At 39.9% G+C, this 24,437-nt stretch overlaps 1 protein-coding gene across 1 annotated transcript; it reads left to right on the top strand.

Moving 5' to 3' along the window:
- Positions 1–1,461: 1,461 nt before the first annotated feature.
- Positions 1,462–21,674, top strand: LOC104518705 (glycerol-3-phosphate dehydrogenase 1 like). Its single transcript, XM_010172348.2, has 7 exons — positions 1,462–1,639; positions 3,012–3,152; positions 7,246–7,384; positions 8,586–8,698; positions 17,023–17,256; positions 17,678–17,784; positions 21,414–21,674. The coding sequence occupies exons 1-7, from the start codon at positions 1,532–1,534 to the stop codon at positions 21,508–21,510; spliced, it is 939 nt and encodes a 312-aa protein (XP_010170650.1). The 5' UTR covers positions 1,462–1,531; the 3' UTR covers positions 21,511–21,674.
- The last annotated feature ends 2,763 nt before the right edge of the window (positions 21,675–24,437 follow it).

The following is a 24,437-nucleotide window of genomic DNA, read 5'->3' as shown; positions in this document are numbered from 1 at the left end:
AAATGTGCTTTCATTGAAGGAACTCAAAGCACTTTGAGGAACGCATACCTGTGTTGTGTTGAATGTGATTCATACTGTTTGTGTGGGTCTGAAACTTGGGGCTTGAACTGGTGAGTTGTCTACCATTGTAGTGGAAACCATTCTGTGTGCATGCAGATCTAGAATGTGAGCTTGATAGGAGATGGCTGACAATTGTGGCTTCTGTAGCACCTCTCAAACCCAGGGCAATTTGTAGTGTGTGAAGTTGTATTAGAGAAATAAATTCCAGTCTTTTAAAACATACAGTTTTATGGTGGAACTGAAGAAGGTCTACTTAAGATACTATGGGGTTTTTTCTGCCACTATTTAGAAAGTGACCTTAGTCCTGTGATATCACACAGCAGAATGAATCTGTTTTGTTTAGTTGCCAGCTATGAGTTTATTACAAGCAATATGATAATAAATTTAGGGGAGTTTGTGAGTATAATTAGATTTGTAAAATTAAACTGTCTTTACCTCCTAATAAAGTGTGCAGTTTCCACATACACACACACACACACACACGTAAGCCTCAGATACACTCAGACTGATTGTATTTTTTTCATATCTTTCTAAGTTTTTGGGGGTTTTTTTGTCTGCTCAGTAGGTTGTCAGTAATTACAAAGCTGCCTCCATGTCCCAGGAAAGGAAGTTAGGTTAACAGCCTTCACGAAATTGCGTTATTTTCTTCCACGTAGCATGGCCACATAAATGGCTAGAATGGCTAGAAATGGCTAGAAATGGAAGGAAAGGTTGAGTTTGTTCCTCTTCTTGTGTGTCACTTCAGTAATTCTGGTTAGTTTCATTGTTGCTTAGAGATTTAAGTAGTAAAATTGATAACTGTCTACAGGTTTCACTGTGTGCCGTTCTTGGGGAGAAAATGAAGCTAACTAATGGAATTGTCTGTCTGCAAATTCAGAGGATGTTGCAACAGTTAAATTCAGTGAGGTTGGCAGCATAACCATAAAGCTTACAACTTACACAAGATATAAATCTCCTGGGCTTTAAATGCATATCAGTATTGTATAGCGATTGATGGGTCAGTGATCTTAGCCAAGAAACTTTCCCATTTCTTAAAGGTGAAAATGATCCATTTTTTTAAAATGAGTATGTCACTTTTACCACTGCTTTGAAGATATAATCTGTTTGATTTATGGAAATACAGTAACCCAAACTCTCGCTGGTTAGCCAGTAAGCAGACAAAATAAGTAAGGATGCTTTCAGTAAATGCTTCAGTGCAACCTACTCTGGATATATCTTAAGGGAAGCAGCAGGTGTGAATGACTAGTGTATTTTTCCTCTTGTTTTACTAGATCAAAAATGCTACCTAGTAACTGGTCCAATAACCTGTGAGTTTCTGTTTATTTTAAAGACAATCTCTTTCTTCTAGAGCAAAATCATAGATTTTTTTAGTATATTTTTGTTTTCTTTTCTTTCCTGCAGGGGTTCTGCGGTTGCCAAAATAATAGGCAATAACGTAAAAAAATTGCAAAAGTTTGCTTCCACAGTGAAGATGTGGGTCTTTGAGGAGAATATTAATGGGAGAAAACTGACGGATATCATAAATAATGAACATGAAAATGTGAAATATCTCCCTGGATACAAGCTGCCAGATAATGTGGTAAGGCTCAGAAGCTAGTTATGAAGCAGAGGGAATATTGCTCATGCTGTGAATGGAGGTAGAAATTTGTTTTGTTAGCACCTTTAGGGTTTATACTGTTTCAGACTGTATGCTATTTTACTGATGAGATCAGAGATTTGAACAAGTAAAATTATGCAGGTAGGTAAATCCAACGCACATGCTCTTTTTTTTCTCCGGTCTCACTCTTGTCTTTGTTACCTCAGGTTCTGTATAGGGAAGCAAATGTGAAAACAAGGGCAAGATTAACAGCCATACTCATAAAAAAAAAATTAAAAAATAAAAAATTGGCCTCAACTTTGGAAGGGAGCTGGCTAGTCAGTGAGAATCAAAAGGATTTCAAGTACTATTCACCAATCCCTAACATTCTGTGATTCTGTGATACTCTGAAACTCTTAGAAAGTATTACAGGAGGAGAACTAGAGTATTTCTCAAAAAAATTGCAAGCCATTTGCAGTTGTGCTTCAACTATGTACCCTCACATCAGCATGTTAGATGTAGCATTGCCAGGGCAGAACAGTGGTACCCCACACCTATTCTCTGTTGGTGTAACATGATGGTGGGTGGGCAGGTGGTGACTCTGGCCCCAAAAACATTATAGGAAGAAACTGCAGCAGCTGATAATTCGGTAGAGATTTTGAGCAGGAAAAACATGAATTGCCATGCATTGCAGTTTTCTCTTTAACAATGATGCTGAAGTCCCATTTCCCTAGCCCTCAGCAAGTGTGGTGTTTCAGCTGTCCACTACCTGCTCATTCAAGTTTGTTCTCTTTATCAATAGGTCGAGCTTATTGTGACATTTTTAAACCTGGGTGTTATTTTAAAATGGTCATCAAGTGTTAGTAAAAGTGGAGACTAGCAAGTGACTTCAAAGCCACCTTCTTTAAGGGTAGACAAAATCTTTAAGTACAGAGAAAGAGAATACAAACTAGTAGGTATAAGAGGCCTGGAGAAGTTTGAGTGGATAAGGAACTAAGTAAAGAAACTACTTTTCTGCATGCGTTATTTTATCAAAAATTCAGATTATTTTGTCAAAGAGAAGGCAGCTTCTTATTTTATATTTTCTTACTCAAAGTACTTGTTTGAATGTGATATGGTACATTTTGCATTTTTTTTGTACTAACCATGCTGGTGGCTGTGAAGATGCCCCTTTCAAGACATAAAATAGCTTGTTTGAAAGCTTGAATTCTTCTGCTGTTCTGGGAAGCTTGTTACTGCTTATTTTCAGTGATGAAACACAGTAGTTTGTAGCATTCAGTATAAGACCAGAATGTGCTTTTACTTATCAGATAACACTTCTGTGTAGTGTTAGTTGTAAGAAGTTATGTGGCCTTTCTCTCCCATAACTACACAGGTTGCTGTCCCAAACCTTAATGAAGCGGTACAGGATGCAGACTTGCTGGTTTTTGTTATTCCTCATCAGTTCATTCATAAAGTCTGCAATGAAATCGCAGGACGAGTACCCAAGAAAGCACTCGGGATAACTCTCATAAAGGTATAATAAATGCTGTGCATTAATAACTGGGAAAGTGTCACGGAATCTTCTAAAATGAAAAGTCTCTTTGTATTATTCACTTGATTGTTGCTTTAAACTTTTCTACATGCAAGATTGAAATTTGTCTCGGTCCTGAGTGGGTTGTTATGGGGTGTTGTGTTTTAGGGTAGAGTTTGCAGGAATTGGAAAATGAGGCTGTTGCCAGGATTTTTAAAAAGAAGGAGGGAATGACTGTGTTTTGCACCACCAACTTTCCAGTCTTTTCTTTGTTATTTCCAAATGCATCATTAGATGAAGAACAGAGAACAAGCATAATGCTTTGGTTGTTAACACACATCCCACACACAGAGTTGCTCATTTAAGAACTGCTGAGAGAATTTCATGTGACTGAGAGGATAGCGCTCTTGTTCATGTCAAATATTATGTTGCAACAAGAGAGTCTGTTCAGCAAAGACAGTTTGAGCACAGGAAACAGGAGGGGCAGAGGCACAGGAAGTGTTTCACTGGAGTGTTTGTAGTTTTGGTGGCAGGAGAATTTTAAAATGTGGATAAGCTGCTTTTTTTGTTTGTTTTCTGTGTGTTTAGCTGCAAAGAATAAGCTATTCCCACAAGGTCTTGAAGATTCTGGTTTGTTAGTGCTTTTTTACTTAGTTGAGAGTAGGCCATTTCCTCAGCACACATTCCCTTGTTTACTGTCATTTCTGGAAAACGATACATTTTTGAATCTGTGCTTAAAAAGAACAAAAACCCCCTATCACTGCTTACTACATGCTTGTCTCTTTAGTTTGTCCAGCTGAGCCTATCAAATCTGTACTGTTTTGTCAGTGCTGATCTGATATATTGCTGAGATGTCTGAAAAAGTAACGCTTCCCAAGTGCACTTGCTGCATTTTGTAGAAAAACTTTTAGTGTTGTAGAAGTTTAAAATAAAGCAATGTTAAAAGAGCTGAATGCATAGCATCAAAATTACACAGCTGACCTAGCTGCCCTTAAGTTTATTGCTTTGAAGTTGTCTGTTTATGCTTCTTTCTTCTATAAGCTCAAGATAAACCTCATTCTCCTTTAATTTGCTAAATGTGATTTATGCTCTCATGTCCTTAGTGACAGGAATAACTCTAATGACATCGGTGGAGTAAATTAGGATTTATGTCAGCCTATCTGAAATCAGAATTCCCTTGGAATTACTGCTCTCTTATTAATTACCAGTGCTTTAATAGTGTGTTGATTAATGGCTATGTTTAAAAAAAAAAAAGGGGGGGGGGGGTACTTATTTAAAAAAAAAAAATAATCCAAACCCCAAACAAACAAAAAAGCCCCAACAAACAAAAAAGCCTGTACTTGGTGTAGTGTTAAGGAAACAGTGCCACCTGCCATGCAGAGCAGAGTTCATTGCCTGGCAGCCTGCCACTGTCACATTGTGACCCTGCATCAGTAGGACATCTTTCAAAAGAAATGGTGGGTGGCCCCTTTTATTTTTTTGCAGGAGAACGCAAAGTACATGTCAGCTTTTATGAAAAGGTATAACTCTGCATCATCAAAGTATCATTTAAGAAGAAAGGGCAGAGATTTAATCCAACAATGAAACTAGGTAGTAGAGACATTCTTTCATCTACTTTTGCAGCTGCTTTGTGCATGCTGTTTTCATCAAAATAATATTTTTAGTGGTCTCATGATGCTAAGCACTTATGCTGTTAAAGTGGGTTGTGTTAACTTTGGCAGTTAAAGTGCAGTCCTCTGAAAAAAATATCATTAGTGGGACACCTTGTTTCTTTGCTTTCTGAATAGCTTGGCAAGCTAGCAGTGTGTCATCTTTTAGTATTTTTTTTCTTTTTCCTTTTCTTTTTCTTTTCTTTTTCTGGTTTTAACAGTCTGATCTTCAAGCAGAGCCTAATATCTGATAATAAAACTGAGTCTTTGGGAAATAAACACATTTGTCTGCTTGTTAACCTGTGTTCCCATTGAAACATTTGCATCTGTGTTGCTTTACGTGTGTTCTGATCACTGGTGTCTGTGAAAACCTCCAAATCATTGTGTGGGTGTCAGGGGAGGAACCATATCCCACTTAGGATGGGGCACAGCAGTGAGTGCAGGAAGCAGGGTAGGTGGAGGTCGCTCAGCACGCTCTTCAGGCAGCCTCAACTTCAGTCTCATTTTCATTTAGCTGTATACAGGCCCCAGGGATTGCTCTGGCAGGCCTGTGAGGACACAAGGGGTAAGAGCACAGAACTTGACTTGCATTGCCTGGGGATCGTTGCTGCCCAGTGGCAGCTCCCATATTGGAGCCTTGGCTTTTGGAGGAGGGAGGGGTGTTTGTTTTTTCTCCTGTATCTTGTTGTTCAGTATGGGATTTAACTCTACAAGAAGCAGGTGCAGCTCTCCTTGACTTTGTCAGAAGTTGCATCTGTTTCATAGCGGGGCTGCATTTGGCACCTAAGCCTGTCTGATCCCCTTTCACTTGGATGAATAACTGTTGTGTTTGTGTTCACATTTTTGGAGTCATTCCCGATGTGTGCCTGCTTTTCTGTTTATTAATTGCCTGCTTAGGAAGAGAGGCCTTACAGTTATTTTGTGGGGACATTTTTGACACTGAGGGGAAAAATACAACATATATATATGTGCTTGCTTTCAGATTCTTTATGTATGGCTCATCACAGATGAGAAGGCAGAGCTGTGCATTAAGTGATACAGACTGAAAAACACCGCAGAAAGGCAAGCAGGCTGTGTTGGCTGTAGTTTCACTGGCTGGTTTTATACAGGCATTTCTACGTGTCTCTTGATTGCACCGTGTTTATTTAAGGAACTGATCTGTGGAAATGCAAATTATTGCCTGCCTGAAATGTCACTACTGGCAACATACATGTGCATGTGTACGTGTGTCTAGAAGTAGCAGAGAATCACGCTGCCTTTTTGCCTTTAAGTCATAATTCAAAATTACCAAATTACAAAAAAGTACCAAATCCCCAACACATAAAAAAATAATACTGTATAAGATGTAGTATACTGTGGGAAAGAAAGACCATTTCAGTAGCTTCTCTGTTATGCCCCTGTTCTAAAAACTCAAAAGGAGTTTGCATTTAGCAGGCTGGAAGAAAAGAGGGAGAAAAGAGTTTTGTGAGAAGAAAGTGGTCTCATTTGCAGTTCTTTGTTCAGGGCAGTAGACTCTCTTCTCCATTGCAGCATTAATCTCGGGGGTGATCTTTTCTCACATCCTATTTCTGCCCATACTTTCATGCTTTGTAAAGATTGTGTTATAAACAGACTAAAAATATCCTTAGAAGTTAAATTATTCTCAGTTGTTCAACTTTCTACCTATCTGTGTACAGCTGTCCCATTTGTAGTGGTATTCAAAATGATTAAACTGGGTTTCTACTAGTAAAATGTTGTTGGTATTATACACAAGGAAATCTGTCTCTGATATTTCAATTCAGATACCTCTTCACAAAACAAGTTATTGGGATGCCATTTTGTGAGTTTTGGTGCAATTTCAAATCCAGGTGCAGGCCTGATTCACAACTGATGGATTGGTGATACATCACTGGTTTTAGTAAGGATATGTGGATAGTGAGCAGCTGAGATTCTGAACAAAACTGAATACTCAGCACTTTGTAGAATCAGGGCTTTGATTGAGCATGGAATAAAAACTGTTACCATCATTTAGAGTTTAGTCCTAATTCTTACGCCACTACCTCCTATGGAAAGAAGACATCTTGGAGAGGTCACAACAACAGAGGGTGGTGAGACACTGGAACAGGTTGCCCAGAGAAGCTGTGGCTGCCCCCTCGCTGGAAGTGTTCAAGGCCAGGTTGGATGAGGCTTTGAGAAGCCTGATCTAGTGGAAGGTGTCCCTGCTCATGGCAGGGGGGTTGGAACTGGATGAGCTTTAAGGTCCCTTCCAACCCAAACCATTCTATGATGATTCTATGATTGTATGAACAGCAGAAGTTTCACAGGTAGCGAGTCTGTCATTTTTAGTCTGTATCTGACTAGGTCTTGATGCATTTCTCACCCATGGACAAGACTAATTGTGATGTGCTTTCTTCTGTGCTGTGTCTAATGAATGAATTTTTAGTAATTCCATTTAATGTTGGCTGCAGGGAATAGATGAAGGCCCGGAGGGACTCAAACTGATCTCTGATATTATTCGAGAGAAGATGGGAATAGACATCAGTGTGCTGATGGGAGCTAACATTGCCAATGAGGTGGCAGCAGAGAAATTCTGTGAAACCACAATAGGTACTGTTCCAAGTAATAAGACTGTTTAAAACGTGCTTCTGTCCTCACAGTTGCAAACCAAACAGCTCAAATTTTATTGTTTTTGACATTAGCTGGCCATTATCAGAAACTGTTGGGTTCTTCTTGGTTTAATATTGAATTTCCTAGAATGTTTACACTTCCAACAGTACTAGGACAATACCAGGAACAGAGGGAGGAGGAGGAGAAGGACTAGTGTAATTTTACCTACTCACACTAGGGTTGTGACCTTAGCAGGTGAAATACTAAGCATGCTTTTTATCACCCTCCACATAACAGACTGCTTCATTTTATTACTGCGCTTAAGGTTTTTCTTGGGTCTGTATAGGGGCTTTGTGTGGATAAATGATTAAATCTTCTGTACTCCAGTTCAGATGTTATGGTCACAGATGATACCTTTATGCATGTTTGGGTTGTTTGGTTTTTTTTTAAGGTATCAATATCTTATTTTAATATCTCAAAATAATGAGTTCTCTCAAAAGCTAGGCATGGTTTTAGTTCAGTGTTGATGTCTGCACACCTTTGCAGCACAAAGGTGTGCTTGTCTTGGATATCATGGTGTCTAGATAGGCATATGTGTGTGTATGTGCATACAGAAAGTGTGATTATCTGTATGCACATAGCACAGAGTTCATGTTATTTTTTTCAGTGTTAATTTTTGGTTTTATGCATTTTTTGCTTTGTAACCTCTCATTAACAGCTTTTGCATTGAACTTATTTTTGAATGGTTGAATTACCTCTTAGTGCTCAGAAACATTTGTCAGTGGCAACATACTCAATTAATAAAACATCCTTGATGTGCCTTTATTAGAAGGTATTTTTCTGGAATGCAGACCTTAAAAATAATTGGTAGAATTGTACCTGCTGTATTTTTAATTCACCTTTGTTTTATTATTAATTGTTCTTTTTAAAGAGAATGATCAAAAAAAGAGAGAGTATAGAGAGTTAATGGAATTGTTATTCAGAATCTGCTGCTGAGCAGACAATGAAGTCCAGAATAACTCAGTGCAGAGATTTTAAGTGCAATGTAAACATGTCCTTAGTCACTTAAAACAGGACTCTGTTTAGGACGAAGATACAACCACCTTATCTCTGCTTTAAAATATTTTGGCTTTCACAGGAAAGGTTAAATAACACCAAAATAAATTACTCATTTTTAGCATTCCTTTCTCTCTCTCAACAGGCAGCAAAATCTTGGAAAATGGCCTTCTCTTCAAAGAACTTCTGCAGACTCCAAACTTCCGAATAACTGTAGTAGATGATGCGGATACAGTTGAGCTTTGTGGTGCTCTGAAGGTGAGGTGAACAGGCTGCAGTTGGTACACAGATGGAATGGTGATCTTTGTAGAAAAAAGGATAGTATTTTAATTTAAATAATTAAGTTTATTGTGGTTTATATAATATATAGAACTGCTACATAGCATTTCTGGAAGAGCTACATGGGAAATTAGGGAGCAGCATGTTCCGAGAGTTGGCTTTTAAACCTTTGTCTCAGCATCTCCCAAGTTCTCTCTCTACATCTTTCATTTAGCTTGCACGCAGTCATGAAACAAGTGTTGGTTTCATCTAACTGGTCAACGTATTTCTAAATCCATTTTAGTTCCCTTTTTCTTTTTGCAATAGTGTGTTCACAAAAAGAAAGGAAGAAAGAAATTGGGTTTAATCCTTTGTGTCTGTTGACAAAACTATTCCCCTCTTCACTGACTTATGTTTTAGATTTTGTGGACATACATGGCATAAGGTGCATATGGATAACCACATACAGAAATGACCTGAATAGGAAAAAAAGATATTTTGGACAGTTACTCATCTGGAATAATTTTGGTAACAAAACTGATGCTGACAGGAAGCAAAGGCTAGCTTAAACCTATTCTTATTGCTAATTTTTTTCAGGTTAATTTCCAGGCCATTTGTGAAAGGAAGGTGTTAGTCGCTTGGCACCCTGGCCAATAGTTCTGTAGTTCACGTTATCTGATATCTATCATGGAAGCATTTCTGATGGGTGTAGTGGTTTAGTAGATAATTTGTCTTACTTTTTATTTCTTTGTCTTGGACAATTAATTTGTATTGCTTTGTTTTCTCTGTTGAATTTATGTGTAAACTACACCATTCACTTGCAAAGCTACCGTGCCAATGATTGATGTCTTTAAGCTAAGGAGTTCTGATTCCTGCTCAGTGGGAAGTAGATTGATAGCTATAATAACTGATGTTCTTGATAGTTTTGTCTTGAGAGCTGTCATAGAGACAGCTGAGTCCTGAGAAGGAAGAGGTCCTGGGTCTGTGCACTGGGCTAATGGGATAAACTTGGTGTAACACGCTTTGGAGTTGCTGTGTTTGTACCAGTTCCTCAATGGAGGAGCTCGTAATGTGGCTCCACAGCCATTGCTTTACAATGCTGCAGTGATGTGGGAGGTTAGCAGGAAAGAAATCCTTGTGTATAGACCCATAAAATTAGTCAAAAAGTTTTACAGATTTATTTTTCTTTGAGATCTGCTCAGCTTCATGTTTTCTGACCAGCTTAAATTTGCTTGATAGAGGAGTTCTGTCCCGGGTAATTTTTATTCCAGACAAATCTCATGCAAGGATGCTAGAGATGAGTGTGCCCATCAAACTGAGCAGCCAGTCAGCAGACACTGAAACTCCACTTTAAACATCCAAGTCAGGCAAGATACCACTATCTCTTTGTAAGTGCAGAAGAACTTAAATCAATTATTGTTCTTGACCTGGAAAGATACTGAGGTGAAACTTGTGTATATTGTAGTATCTTTGTAGTCTTGTTTTGTTCCTCCCTCCTGCTTCGTTATTCATCATGCATCCTGCAGACTGAACTCTCTGGTTGCATTTTGAAAAAACTGCATGTATTCTGTGTGCTCTGGTCACTTGGTTTTGATTGCAGTATATTTTGTTAACTGAGTTGAGAATTCCAAAGAAATGCATGGTATGAGCTCTAAACAAAAAGCGAATTAAGGGTAGATTAACTTGCTTAAAAGTACTGTGGATTTCTTGCCTGAAAGGCACGAACTGGTATAAAGTGGCATAGATCAGTCATGCTAGTAAAGGTGATGTTTTTAAACATAGAACCTCAAATAAAATGTTATTAAAATCATATTTTTGAAAGTAATTTTTCATTTAAAATCCTGTCTAGTTTAATCCTAAATCTTGTGCTGACAGCATGTAAATAATTTCCTGACCTGTTTTTAACTGACACACTGCAAAATTTTATTAATGCATGGGGAACATGTATGCCTGGGAAAGAAAATGAATAAGCTAAAATTAAACAGATGTGTGTGTTTTTATTGCCTGTGCAAAGCAAATGCAAAACTCAAATGTGAATAGTGAAATGTAAACTTGAGCTTTTTTCCTTAGAAGTCGTACGTTCTTATTGGGAGAACTGTTTGCTAAGGGTAGCAACAAGCACTTTTCTTTTTTTATGATTAATCTGATAATCTTTGTAATAAAAAATGTGAAAAATAAGCATCTTTTCTTGTGGTTGTTTTTAGGGAAAAATCGAAAGTGTAACTCCTCTCAGCTGACAGTTACTTTATTAAACTTGGAAAGTTACTTCATGAAACAATAGTAAAAATTAGCCTTATTTAACTTGCTGGAAGGAGGAAATTCCTATTTCAGAAGGTGAGAGTGTCGTGTTGTGTCAAGAGACAAGTATAAAAAGAGAGGTTCTGCTCTCTTTCTGTAGCAGTGCCAATCCAGAGCGTCAGCAGCCTCACTGCAACTGCAGCTGAGAGGACAGAAGTAAGCAGGGACACATGCCAGTCCAGACTCTTTTCTTGGATGTGGAAATAGTAAAACCAACTCCTGTGTTGGTATTTAAAGGATGAGAACTAGAACATGATGAGAAATAGTATATTCTCCCAGCTTCTGCATTTTTCCATAAATACCAGCTTGGGAAAAGGAGACTTTACTGGTATTTCTGGCATAATAGACTAGATCTTGTTAAAAGTCTGTACTTATTTGGCTCTTTATTTCTGCAAGCCTTTCTAAGCAGGGAAGATTTTCAATGTGAATGGTTGGGAAAAAATGCAGAAGGGAAACAGAGTGCTCTGAGCACAGCTTTCCCTTACAATAATGATTATTTTAGGTTTGAAATTTGTTTTTTGAAGCATGTTTGAATTCAGACTATAATAGATATTGCAGCTGGGTGATCATGAAAGAACATGTGCTTGATTGCTATTTATATGTGGATATATATTAAATATCCACTTCATTTACTGTATTTATTTTATGTGACAGTGGGCTGATGGAGATGTACTGAAGTATAGTAATCAGTGCAGTGAAACTGCAGTCTGCCACCAGCTTGGAGACTGGCTGGATAAGCAGTGGCAGTCGCTTTACAAAACGTGATGATACTGAGGAAGGTCTACAGCTGTCTACAGTAACTTGTTGGCTGTAGGAACAAAAAGTGCTTGGCATGTTCTTTGTTCTTCTCTCTCAGGATTTTTTTTATTTAGAGGACTAAAGCACGTGTCACGTTTCTTTGTTGACCTTTTCTAAGGGTTGAGGTCAGAAATTAACAAACTTCATATTTGGATAGTTTAGTTTCAAGGTGTCCAGGTGGCTTTACAAGCAGCCTGACCCGAGGCACCTACAAGCTCCAGCTGCCATTTGCTAGGTGATGGAAGGGCCTTCCTAGGAAGTGCTTAGAGGTGATGGCACCACTGTAAGTAGTGTGTGCAGCTGTGCACACATATGGATGTGTTCCTGCATGCTGATGGATGGGATGCTACAGTGGCGTGCAAACCCAAGGTTATCACCTCGGAGGTGTCCTTAGAGTCCTTAGTGCCTGTGCCAGTGCATGGTCTTCAATCAAACACCACAGATGTGGGGCCAGACTGAGCTGGTGGAGGAATCTCACAGTGACTTGAGAAGCAATGGAAATGTTGGTAGCTGCGTTCTTGGGTGTGAACTACTGGAACCACCCAGTGCAGAGGTGCCCGGGGTGAGTGTGAGGGAAGGAGAAGTGATGATCTAATCTATGGATATGGCCAAATGGCCATGCTCCAGCTGCCTGGTGTGTATGGACAGGCATCTGGAGAGTTAGAAACCCTGAAGTGGCAGCAGCCAAGGACCAAGACAGAGGTGACAGTTAGTGTAGGAAAGAGAAGGAGCAGCAGCTCTGGTTGCTTCAGGCCTATTTCTAAATCTTACGGCTCTAGCTTAGCCTTAAGCAAAGAAGTAAGAAGCGTAACGATGATTTATTGTTTACTAGGTTACGTAACCCAGGATTGTGACTTAGAAAGGTGGTCTTGCAAAGTGCATTTATGGCAGTCACCGTTGGATAGTCAGTCTGGGTACTGTAGAAGTTGATTGTGGTAATTACTCTTTCCTGAGAGTAAGTGGAAATGAAAGCCATTATTTCTATTCCATTATTTGTATTCAGGTTTGGCAGGGGCGAGCAAGCAGTTAATGCTTTAACCTCTCTGACAGTCCTGCTGGTACTGTCTTTGATTTGTTGGGTCTTCATTTGACCTCTCTCAGCCATGATGTGAAAGAAGGAGCTTCTCCAAGTTCATGTGTAAGTAGGAGGGAAAGCAGGCTGTGCTGAGCTGTGACACTACCTCGAGGGAGGCTAGATGTCCCAGGTGAATTAACATTTCTGCTTAGTTCTCTAATGATCCATTTAATTATGAAGAGGTAGTGGTTGCCTCAGAAACGGTCTGTGAAGTTGTCTCCGTAAGCATTCCACAAACTTACTGTAAACAGAGCAGGACTGTGAACTGGATATTTCAGAGCACTGACTGTGTAAGAGAACAATCTGTCAGCAGAGTCTGCAGACTTGTTAGCCCTGGTTTCTTGGTCATTTGTTGACCTTGCATTTGTGACCTGCAGCATGTTTGCAGCAGGTCGTGTGCAAGTAAAAACCCCTTGTTCTCATTTGTTCTGACATGTACTGTGAGCACTGCTTGGCATCAGCGTTTGTTTTCTGGAGCATAGCTTCACTATCCCAGCAGTGAAATAACTGAATCCAGTCCTTGCTCGTGTTCTAGAAAAACTAGGACTAGGACTAACACCAGCTTTTGGCTACCAGACCAGCTAAAGACTTGCCTGGTAGTGCAGAGTGGTTTATTTTAGTTGCTTAAAGCCGTATGTGATGTAAAACCACCCTGTGCATGTTGCTTACGAGATGTGTGCTCTAATGTAAAATGCTGTTAATGATGAGATGAGGGAAATGAATTTGCTCAAGTATGAAGTGGTTTTGAGAGCTCTGAATCCCTCAAGCGAAGAGGAACATTGTGTTGCAGTCATTTTGGGGTTGGTGTGACAGTATTTTTGAACCTTTGGTACAACAGGTTTGTCTGTTGGCTAAAGTTGTCCTTGCTTCTTAGGCTCCGATGCCCCCATGTCGTGTGTGCAAATGCAGCCAGTGTGTGACTCCTCTTGCACAAATCTGTACCCCTGCACTTGCAGGAACGCTTGCACCTTCGGGTGTAGGCTTTGGCAGTGGCAGTGTTCAGGAACAACTGTATCAGATACAGAAAGGTGTTTTCCCCAGATAGATACAGGATTCTCCTTCCCCAGTCTGCTTCTCAGGGGATCGCTGTAGTGCTAGTGCCATTAGGCTCTTGTGTGTTCATTTGTGTTTTGCTTATGGATCTTCCTGAAACAAACTCAGCTTAGTGCCCTCACCCAGAGATTTCAAGTACAAGCTGCCTGTTTTGGTCTTGTTTTGGTCTGGAAGATGACCAAGTCTCAAGTTTTGTGAGATTTTTTTGTTGTTTTGTTTTTAAAAGGAGTGGCTCATCTTCCAGTAAAGTGTGGCTGTCAGTGTGGTTTGATGCAGTTCTCTACATTAGACACGAGAGAGTTGTCATAGATTCTTCAAGGATTTGAATCAAACAAGATGGTGGACCTCGTAAATTCGTAGTTGTGGCCTGAGGATGTAACAGTCTCCTTAGTCTTGGTGTGTGTCACAGTTCATGTAATATATTTTACGTAATAGAGCATAATGAGTTGTCTGGTTTCCCCATTATTTGCAAACGATGTGTAAGAACATACAATGGGGACATTTTAGAAACAAGGAGCTTAGTGTTTCAGAGTCAGACTCACAACTTGCCTTCTTCCCTACCCCATTTCCTCAGAAGTAACTACTCTTGCTATGACTCGCTTAAAACAATATTTCTGTTGCTCCAAAGACAAACATTGCAAAAGGTAGAAGGAGACAACAATCTACCATAGGTCAAATCGTACTGTAAATTAAGATTAGGTAGCCTGCTTCAAAGTGGAGTGGAAAGTCAAAGCAGACAAAGTTGGAGGGAAGGGGAAGCTTTATTATTGGAATGTTCAGGAAGTGCATGGGAAAAGCCTGCAGGTTGTCAGAAAATGTTTTTGTTTTTAGCTGAGTGCTAAACACTTGCAGGCTTCACATCAATTCCATTTAAATGGGTTATCCCATCTGAAAACTTCTAAAAGACCCGTTTGACTGCCTCTTGCTTTGCCACTAAACGAACAAATATTGGAGGTTGCTCTGGGAGAGGTGTCTGATGAATGAAAACATACCTTGACTGAATCACCCCAGCGAAGATTTAAGCCAAGATGATCAGAAGTACCAGCTTTAAAAGTCTGATCGTCTTTTGCTGCTTCAGGTCTGATGTTGAGATACCTGTCTGCAATTTTAAAGTCACCTATTGTTGGCGCTTTAAGAGCCAAAGCTGCAGACAGCTTCGGCCTTGGGCAATTAAGTTCTGACTTGGGGTGTAAAAATAGATTTCATGAGAAAAAATGCAAGAAAAACAAGATAAGAAAACTTCTTATGTGGCTACTCAGAAGTAAAAAGAATGCCTCATGGACAGGTGGATTTATCCAATCAAGTATTGTAACCAGACGTGTGAACAGTAGCTTATAGCCAATGAAGAGTTGTTTGTGTGTGTGTGTGTGTGTGTGGTTAGCAGCTTAAGAGTATATAAGTGATCATGCAACCAATAATAAAGGTCTCCAGTAGAATTCACATTGAATCGTGTGTGGAATCCATGGGTGAATCCCTCTTGGCAACCTTTAGGCCTCAGCTAGCTGCTCAAAACCTCTGACCTCGTTTGATTCAGTCACCTAACCATGACTGGCCACACAGCACTGCAGCTGCCTGCAGGTTTTGGTTCTTACAGTCCAAAAAGCCAAACCAAAACCGGTTGTTAATCAGCTTGTTGCTTTCATTAGTAACTTCTGATTGTTGCTGGTTCTTCAGCAACGGTTTAAGTTGATTTGGTTGGTTGGTTGTTTTTTTCCCCTGCATGGGGTGCTACATTAGGTACCATAATGTTGGTTCTCCTGTGGTTTCTGTGGAGGTCACTGCTGCTGTTGCACACAGGAAGGTATTACTATATCTATTGTTTCCTTGTGTGCTTTATCAGTACATCAGAATGCCATCTTTTTTGGAGTATTGTAGGTTTTGGTAGGGTTTGGTTTTGTTTTTTTCCCCATAGAATGGTTTGGGTTGGAAGGGACCTTAAAGACCACCTAGTTCCAACCCCCCTGCCATCAGCAGGGACACCTTCCACTAGACCAGGTTGCTCAAAGCCTCATCCAGCCTGGCCTTGAACACTTCCAGGGAGGGAGCATCCACAACTTCCTTGGGCAACCTGTTCCAGTGTCTGACCACCCTCACAGTGAAGAATTTCTTCCTAATATCTAATCTAAACCTCCCCTCTTTCAGCTTAAACCCATTTCCCCTTGTTCTGTCACTACCTGCCCTTGAAAAAAGTCCCTCCCCAGCTTTCTTGTAGCCCCTTCAGGTACTGGAAGCCGCTATAAGATCTCCCTGGAGCCTTCTCTTCTCCAGGCTGAACATCCCCAACTCTCTCAGCCTGTCCGTATTTTTTGGTAGGGGCAAACTAACCATGGCTAATCTCTGACTCCCAAGCCAGAAAATAGCTCTTATAGTCACTTCACTCAAATGTCCCTCATCTAATCTCTGTGTTCATAAACCAAAGAAGGGACTGTAGAGCTGATTGTTCCTAAAGAAACAGCACATTCTTTGTAGAAGGCTGTCACCAGGTCTAAGGGAAAAAAAAACAACCAAACAACATTTTTTACTAAGGAAAGGCCTTCCTGTGTGATGAACCTTCTGGAAATCCTTCATTAACTAATACTTTTATAGGAAATCTGCATACTTACAAGGGCTGAATACTATTAGCTTGGCTGAATTTGGTCCCTTAGCATATCAGCGTGGAAGCCAATAAATGTTTCTTAGATTCAGTATTACTTTAATAATAAAGAAAATATGGATGAAAGGGCTGTGGGGTGTCGTAGACTGTACCCCTACCTCCGGGCAGGAACAGCTCAACCTTGTTTGGCTGTAGTGTAACCTGTTTGTTCTTAAAGACAGTCAATAATAATAGCTCCACAGCCTCTGGGGTAACTTACTCCAGAGCTTTAACTACTTTTATCCTTGGAAATATTTAGTAATATAAGACTTTTTGAATTATTTTTTTTTTTTAAGGTTATCCCATAGACCTCAAAATCCCAAAACGAAAAAGCCCGGAACAACCTAGTCTTAAACTAGTAAAGTGTTTGCAGTTCTTAATGACACCTGCAGTCTGTCTTTTGGTGTCTCCTAGGATTCTGTAAGCAATAATTGACTCATTTCCCATTTGTTTTTCCTCTCTCATTAGAATATAGTAGCAGTAGGAGCCGGGTTCTGTGATGGCCTTTGCTGCGGTGACAACACTAAAGCTGCCGTGATTCGCCTCGGCCTGATGGAGATGATTGCCTTTGCCAGAATTTTTTGTAAAGGTCAGGTGTCCACTGCCACTTTCCTGGAGAGCTGCGGAGTCGCTGATCTCATCACAACGTGTTACGGCGGCCGGAATCGACGTGTAGCAGAAGCATTCGTTAAAACTGGAAAGGTACCTTATTCAGTGGGCAAAATCCACTGTTTCAAGTACTAACACTCCTGGTTCATGGGAGTGACAGTACAGTTATCTGAGACATCCTAGCTGTACTGAGTGAGGACCTGTCTCTTTCCCCTCATCTTTGAGTGTCTTACAAGGCTAGAATGAGTGTAAAGGTGTTAAAAAGGAGGGGTGATTTTAAAAAAAAAAAAAAGCTGGAGAGTTAAGATGTTGGGAGATGCAGATTTAAGAAGAATATTTACAAACAAGAATACAGGAGAATATTATATATACACTCACTCAAGTACACTTTTGAGAAGGGAAAAACCATCAGTAATTTTTTTTCTTCCCCATCCAGATGATGTTGTCAGGTTTATGAAAACTCTATCATAGCTCTCCTTTTTTTCCTTTCCTCCCACCCCTCCCTGTTGTTTAGTCTATTGAAGAATTGGAACAAGAAATGTTGAATGGTCAGAAACTGCAAGGACCACAGACTTCTGCAGAAGTGTATCGTATCCTCAAGCAGAAAGGAATGCTGGAAAAGTAAGTAAGAGCAGATGAAGCAAGTTCCACATACCCCTTTTCTGTCTGCATAACTCTGCTTCCATTTTTAGTCGATATCTCCATGAAGGTAATAGCCAAAAAGAAAATCACTGTAGTAAGAGTAGCTTGATCCCCAGTTAAAATCACAGAGAGACGTTAATAAAACCTCAAAATAATATTGCTGTAGATAGAGCTAATAGTGTGACATTAAATTTGGGAATATCCTTCTGTTTACAGAATGTATTATTGCCTCCTGCTATCATGGAAAAGGATAGCAGAGTGTGTTTTAACATGTGAAAATAATAAAATACATTCAAATAGAAGCTGAGCTTCTTAAAGAGACTTGTGAAGAAGCTCTTCAGCTCATTTCATAGTAGTAAACTCATTGCTTATCTCCAAGGAGACGACCTTTGTTATTAAGGATCTGTGTAGCTGATCAGCTGAGCAGAGTGGCTGCTTCTGGCCACATGTATTCTAGCAGCTCTCTCTCCTAATGGGACTTCCACTTTGGTCTAGGGTGAAACCTGCTATCTGCTTGTCCAGGTCGGGTTTCTGTGCCATGAAATTAAGTAGGTTGCCCTGGCTTTTTTATTGGTATTCATCTGGGTCAGAATATGTATGATGCCCAAAGCCACACACACAGTTGTCTCCTTATGAGATTAAGGGATGTGTTATCTCTATCTGTTCTTGTTTGTAGATGAGGCAGAATCAGAAAAGAAATGACTGCCAGTCAGAAGACCAAGCCTTCTTACTTTTTTTTTTTTCTGAAGGAGTTTTTGAAGTCTAGTTTTAATGGATCAGCTGCATTAAATTGCTTATTTTTTAACATTATCTTTGGGAGTAAGGCACCTAAGTCTGTCTCTGCAGTGTAAAATAATTAAGCTAACTGCAAGAAAAAAAAAAATCTAATTAAAATGTTGGCTTCAGTCCTTGCTGTGTATGATTCCCCAAATGAGATAGGTTGCTGTGCTTGTGGTTTTTTGGTTGGTTGGTTGGTTTTTTCCCCTGTTCTATCTTACAGCAAATTGAGTGCATTATAGAAGACTTTGGGTTTTGTTTTTAATCAAAAATATGAAATCAGAGAGTTGCTAATTTCTGTTTGGTATACCAGCATTCAGTTCTTTATGAAAGGTGTCACTCAACAAGACTTTTGAAAGCAACTTTCAAAGTGTTTTTTGAAAACACTCTTGCTACTGGTTTAAAATACAAACCGCAGTAAAACAGCCATGGTTTTAAAGTGAAGAGGTAAGAGTAAAATTTCATACTCTCATCCTGCAAAATGAGACCCAAGGATACGTAGAAATATGCAAAAGTCAAAGTTCAGCAGAAGATCCTTGGGAGCAGGGTTGATGCCTGTTGATGTTTACAGTGCAATTTGTTCATTTGTTCGTTTCAGCAGCTGTAGAACTAACCCTCTTTACCCTGCTCAGACGTGTTGGAGTTTGCTGGCCCTGAGCTGAGCCGGCAGCCAGCCTTGACGCTGCTCTCCCCACGTGAAGTGTGTCAGACCTGTGCACAGCTGAGTAATGTTCCTTGATAAACAGCCAGACCTATGTATCAAGATGTGGTTTGTAGCAGTAGTACTTCTTCACTGAGCAGTAACTCCCAGTGCTGTATCTAAAGCTGTGTGAAACTGGCTTTTGCTTCAGAAGGTTCACGTTTCGTGGCCGTCTCTAGTAAAATCTCACATAGGCATAACAAATTTTATTTTAGTGCCTACATTTAAGTTTTTACAGTAAAAGCAAATTCAGGACCACCAGCCCAATATATTACACAAACTGAGTGATAAGTGAGGCATGTTATTATACATTTGAGGGGTTTTTTTCTTCATATTTCCTAGTAAGGGTTTTGCACCCTGAACAGTGGAGCGTTGCATTTGAGAGAGCAGCTATGTGGCTAAATGCTAATTTTGGTTCCACCGATGAAATAAAAACAAAAATCACATCAGTTGAATTGAACCTGAAATAGTTTTTGCTATTGTTGTCTTCTTCTCCACAAAAATAAGCCAGAAGGAATGGATCTTACAGCAGCCTTCCAATACCTGAAGGGGGCCTACAAGAAAGCTGGGGAGGGACTTTTCATAAGGGCAGTTAGTGACAGAACAAGGGGAAATGGGTTTAAGCTGGAAGAGGGCAGGTTTAGATTAGATATGAGGAAGAAGTTCTTCACTGTGAGGGTGGTCAGACACTGGCCCCCCAGAGAAGCTATGGCTGCCCCCTCCCTGGAAGTGTTTAAGGCCAGGCTGGATGAGGCTTTGAGCAACCTGGTCTAGTGGAAGGTGTCCCTGCTGCTGGCAGGGGGGTTGGAACTGGATGATCTTTAAGGTCCCTTCCAACCCAAACCATTCTGTGATTCTATGACATTAAAATGTTTCAGATAATTCAAAATGTAGCATTTCATTTTTGAGCACTTGTAGTAAAAGCCATAGAACGATGGATTAAATTCACAAGTGTGCCCATCCCCTCACATTTTTCCCCTCAGTAATGCAAAGTAATGCCTTCAGCCAAGTACAAATCCCTCACCTCCCCCTGGGAATGCAGTGGTCACCATGCTGTCACAGTTCTGAATGGCTCGTGGCTTCTCTTGTGACCTCTGGCTCCCTTTGAGGAGTCTGGTTCAGAGCTCTGTGGTGATACCAGTTACCTCAGTATAACACACGCCAGCAGAGTGCACGGGCAAGCGTACATGCTGCTCAGCACTGCGGCATTTGTGCCTTACAGATCAAGCTGTAGAGTGACTGATGGGACCACTTTCCTCAGGAGAAAGTCCTAGTCCAGATGTATTCTGGATCACCCAGAAATTAACTATTTCACTATCTCCAACGCTCCATATTTTTTTATTTCAGTCAAAATAACTTTGTGTGTTTGGTTAAAAATTGTCAATATAAAAGGCCACGCTGAAATGTTGTATTTATTTTGGTGAACAGATAATGAATCCCTAAAATTCACCACGCTCTGTATGAAAATGAGACTTGTCTGGCTGTCATTGTCCAGGATAGACAAAAAGCAAATACAAATTTTTGCAAAGCATCTTGGCTGTAACAAGCCTTCAGATTATCAGAGAAGCCTGAATAATTTGAGGGTTGTTGGACATGTGGCCAATTTAAAAAAGAAAAAAGAAGAGATAGAATTTAGTGTTTCAAAATCCACATTTAATTTTGGACTCTTATTAAAAACTTGACCTTCAATTTCCTCTTGAGTCTCCGTGTCATATTCTGCAATTGTATTATCAAATTATTGCCCAGAGATAATGCATAACTGATGTGCCAGTCACCCTTTTTAAGCATAGATGAGTACTGCTATAAGAATGTCAGGGAAAGATGTGAGTGGTTTAATTTTTTTATTATTTTTTAGATCACTTAATAATTGTGCCATACATAATGAATGTTGCAGGCTCCCCTACAGCTAGCTAGGCTTCTGAGAGTGACTCGTTTTAGAGATGCATGTGGGCTCTGTATTTACCCAGTGCTTTTCAGCCCAGCATTAGTGCTTGACAAATACTAAAAGAAATTGGTTTTTCAGTCTCTCTCTTTTCCCTCCCTCTCCTCACCCCATTTTATTTCTTTCATGTAAGAAAATGTTACAGAATAAACTTGGGCTGCGTTTGCTTTCTCTCCCCTGTTTCCTCAGGTTTCCACTCTTCACTGCTGTGTATCAGATCTGCTATGAAGGGAAGCCTGTCAAAGAGATGATATCCTGCCTTCAAAGTCATCCAGAGCACCTGTAAAATCAGCCAGGCCATCGTACTAACGCAGCATCCTGCCTTTCAGATTTATACCTGGGTTGAAGTGGATGTATCGTTGAGCTTTGTTCAAAGCTGCTCACCAGGCAACAGTAGCAACACGAGTGTCTGGGAATGGGTACTGGTTTTGTTTATCCAGCCTGGTTTGAGGCAGCACGCAGTGTGGGCTTGGTGTTGATTGTCGTTTTACCGGCTAAAATACAACCGCTTTCAGACACGCAACGCAGAAGTGGCACTGCATATCTCGTGTGGTTACATAAGTGTACTTCCTGTGTGTTCCTGCACCATAAAACACAGTGCTTTGTTGTCTCCTATTAAGGCCTACTCCTAAATCCACTGGATGCTGTGGGAAGAATCCCACTGGTTTTGATGGAGACTGAATTAAGCCTGTAACCTTGAAATATTAGGAGTGTTTCTATTAGAACTTGGGTTTATTCTGTATGAACAATTAAATTTTAACATTTTGCATGCTTCTGGTTATATCAATTTAAGCAATATTAATACAAACCAAGTGGTAGCAGTTATTCAGGGGGGCTACAGGGATATTTTAATTAACTCTGGTGAAGAATATTTTGATTTTTGAAAGTCTTTAAAATTGTCAGACTATTTTGAAATCCAGTTTCCAAGTGAATTTAAAGTTTTTAATTAGAGTGTTTTAAAGGGAATATGCTAGAGGGGGGTCGTTAGCTCCCCTCCTGGTTTTTAATCCTTGCATTTTTGTATTTCTCTGTTTCTCCCTTGCTGTTCCCAGGTGTTAGGCTCTTGTAGAATCCCACTCACCAGAACAGGAGGGAGATGTTGACCTGGGGATTCTGGAGCCCAGGGTTTGTGTTAGTGTTGTACCTCTGGTCATTCTTCACTGATACTGTTTGGTGGGTGAGGAAGGATTCTCATGGGGTATCTATCCACTGCTCAAAATTGTCATGCTGTGTTTCTAGCTTAACCATCAGCTACAAAGTGTTGCACTCCACACAATGCTCCAGGGAATGTTTGGGGAGTTCCCTGGTAGATCACACTTGTGTTGTCAGGAGTTAGGTGCCCGCAGTCATTTCAGCGCTTGCCAGTGACTGACACACCAGCAGGACTGCAGCCCTGAACCAGCCTCCCCAGAGAGCCAGTGAATGCTGGAGTTACTCTTTCACTGGACAAAATTTGAATGGGTGCTGGATCAAGTCCTTTATGACCAATCTCCCAGAAAGCTTCTCAAAGCTTTCTGTTTCTTTTATTGCCCAGGTATTTCAACTAGGTTTTTTCAGGCACTGTTGCTTTTATGAGGGAGGTTAATTGTATTTATTATTGGAGAAGTTGTGGAGTTTGGGAGTAGGGTTGGCTTGGTTGGGGTTTTTGGATTTTCTTTTGAGAAGGTTGATGCGAGAGCAGATAGAGAAATGAAATCTGTTTTGCTTTTCTTGCGTACTAAACTGTTTGGGGTTTTTTTAGGTAAAATATATGCTAAGTAGGTACATAAAGAGTGGACTCATTCTTGTGGCTGGGAGACAAGGGTTACCACCGAGATTCACAGAGCTAAACAAGAATGCGTATCCACTCCAGACCTCTGAGCAGTATCAGAACTGCTGCTCACTGTTCTCAGTGAGGTTTTTAGACCAGAAATTGTGAGCACAAGCCCATCCTGAAGCTCTTAAGTTGTCATTCAGAACTTGCTAAAACAAAGGGGATGCCTGGGAATAATTCTGATACTTACTTAAATAGCCTGGATTACTCTGAAATAGGTGAGCAGTGGGGCAGGAAGTGCCCAGGGGTGCCATTTCTTGTGCTCCTGTAATGTTTTGCATTATTAATTTTTGGAAGATCTCATGAATGTCATCAAGATGAGAAAAGTTATTTTGCCTTATTTCTGATTTAGTGCTAAATACAACAGATGGTTAGAGATTAAGTCACGTCAGCTGTTGGTGGCAATTGAGGAAATCACTGGTAGAGCTGCCCTGGAGTAAGAACTCTGCTTAGACAATTAAAAGAACGTGTTATGATTGGAAGCACTGTCACACTAACGCACACGTGGAGCATACACTCCTCATTACTTAATAACTTCCAGTGTGTCTGCTTATGCTTTGTGGTGGTTTTTTTTAATACCAAGCTGATTTGCTTTGCCTTTATATGTGTATATATACATAATATATATATAAACTTTTTTTTTTTACATGCAATATATAGAACAGTAGCATTTTGTAAGATACATAAAGGGCTATGAGCTAAATGTGGTAAATTAATATGTATTTTAAGATTATTTCTTTATTATTCCAGTACTACTTCTACCACTGAAACCTCAAAATCTGAATCGTTCTTGTTTTGTACAGAAGCCTATTCTAAGGCAGATCCAGAGAAGAGGTTTTTACAGAATCCTTTCCTCCAGTCTGCAATGATATTCTTTTTCTTTTCAGACAAAAAATGAGGTTTCAGTAACTAAATAATTTATTTAAATTTCTATAGATACTTCACCTTTTGTATTTGCTTTTCAGTGCTTGAGAACATTCAGCTTGGCACTAGATATTTTTCCCCCACTAATATTTACTGCTCATTAAAAGACTGTGATGTGATACTGGAATTGAATGGGAATGGAATTGAATCCTGTTCTACAAACACTCTGTTTTGCCTCGTACCAGGATAGTCTTACTGAAAACTAACCTCTGTGTAAGGTTTTTGCATACAAGGTTGTAAATTTGCAACTAATTCTTGGTTTATTAACATTAATTACTAAGGAAGGCATTATCTTCTAATGATACATACTCAGCTTGCCCTAGACATGCGTACTGTGTGGTTTTTTTTAAAGATTGTGAATGTTGTACCCGTTTGAAGAGTTAGTACAAATAAACGTTTTTGTCCTGGGGATCACTTTGGTTTCTGTCGTCTCTTTTTACATGGCTTGTGATCATAGACTCATAGAATGGTTTGGG

Source organism: Antrostomus carolinensis, unplaced genomic scaffold (assembly GCF_000700745.2).
Source record: "Antrostomus carolinensis isolate BGI_N321 unplaced genomic scaffold, ASM70074v2 scaffold37417, whole genome shotgun sequence".
Taxonomy (NCBI): Eukaryota; Metazoa; Chordata; class Aves; order Caprimulgiformes; family Caprimulgidae; genus Antrostomus; species Antrostomus carolinensis.
This window is presented reverse-complemented; position numbering and strand designations above follow the sequence as displayed.

What these genes read in the sequence shown, in the direction of transcription:
- LOC104518705 (XM_010172348.2), top strand. Translation starts at nt 1,532, where the DNA reads ATGTGGGTCTTTGAGGAGAATATTAATGGGAGAAAACTGACGGATATC. An exon ending in TCGGGATAACTCTCATAAAG is followed by an intron (nt 3,153 to 7,245) that starts GTATAATAAATG and finishes TGTTGGCTGCAG; the next exon opens with GGAATAGATGAAGGCCCGGA. An exon ending in CAGAAAGGAATGCTGGAAAA is followed by an intron (nt 17,785 to 21,413) that starts GTAAGTAAGAGC and finishes CTGTTTCCTCAG; the next exon opens with GTTTCCACTCTTCACTGCTG.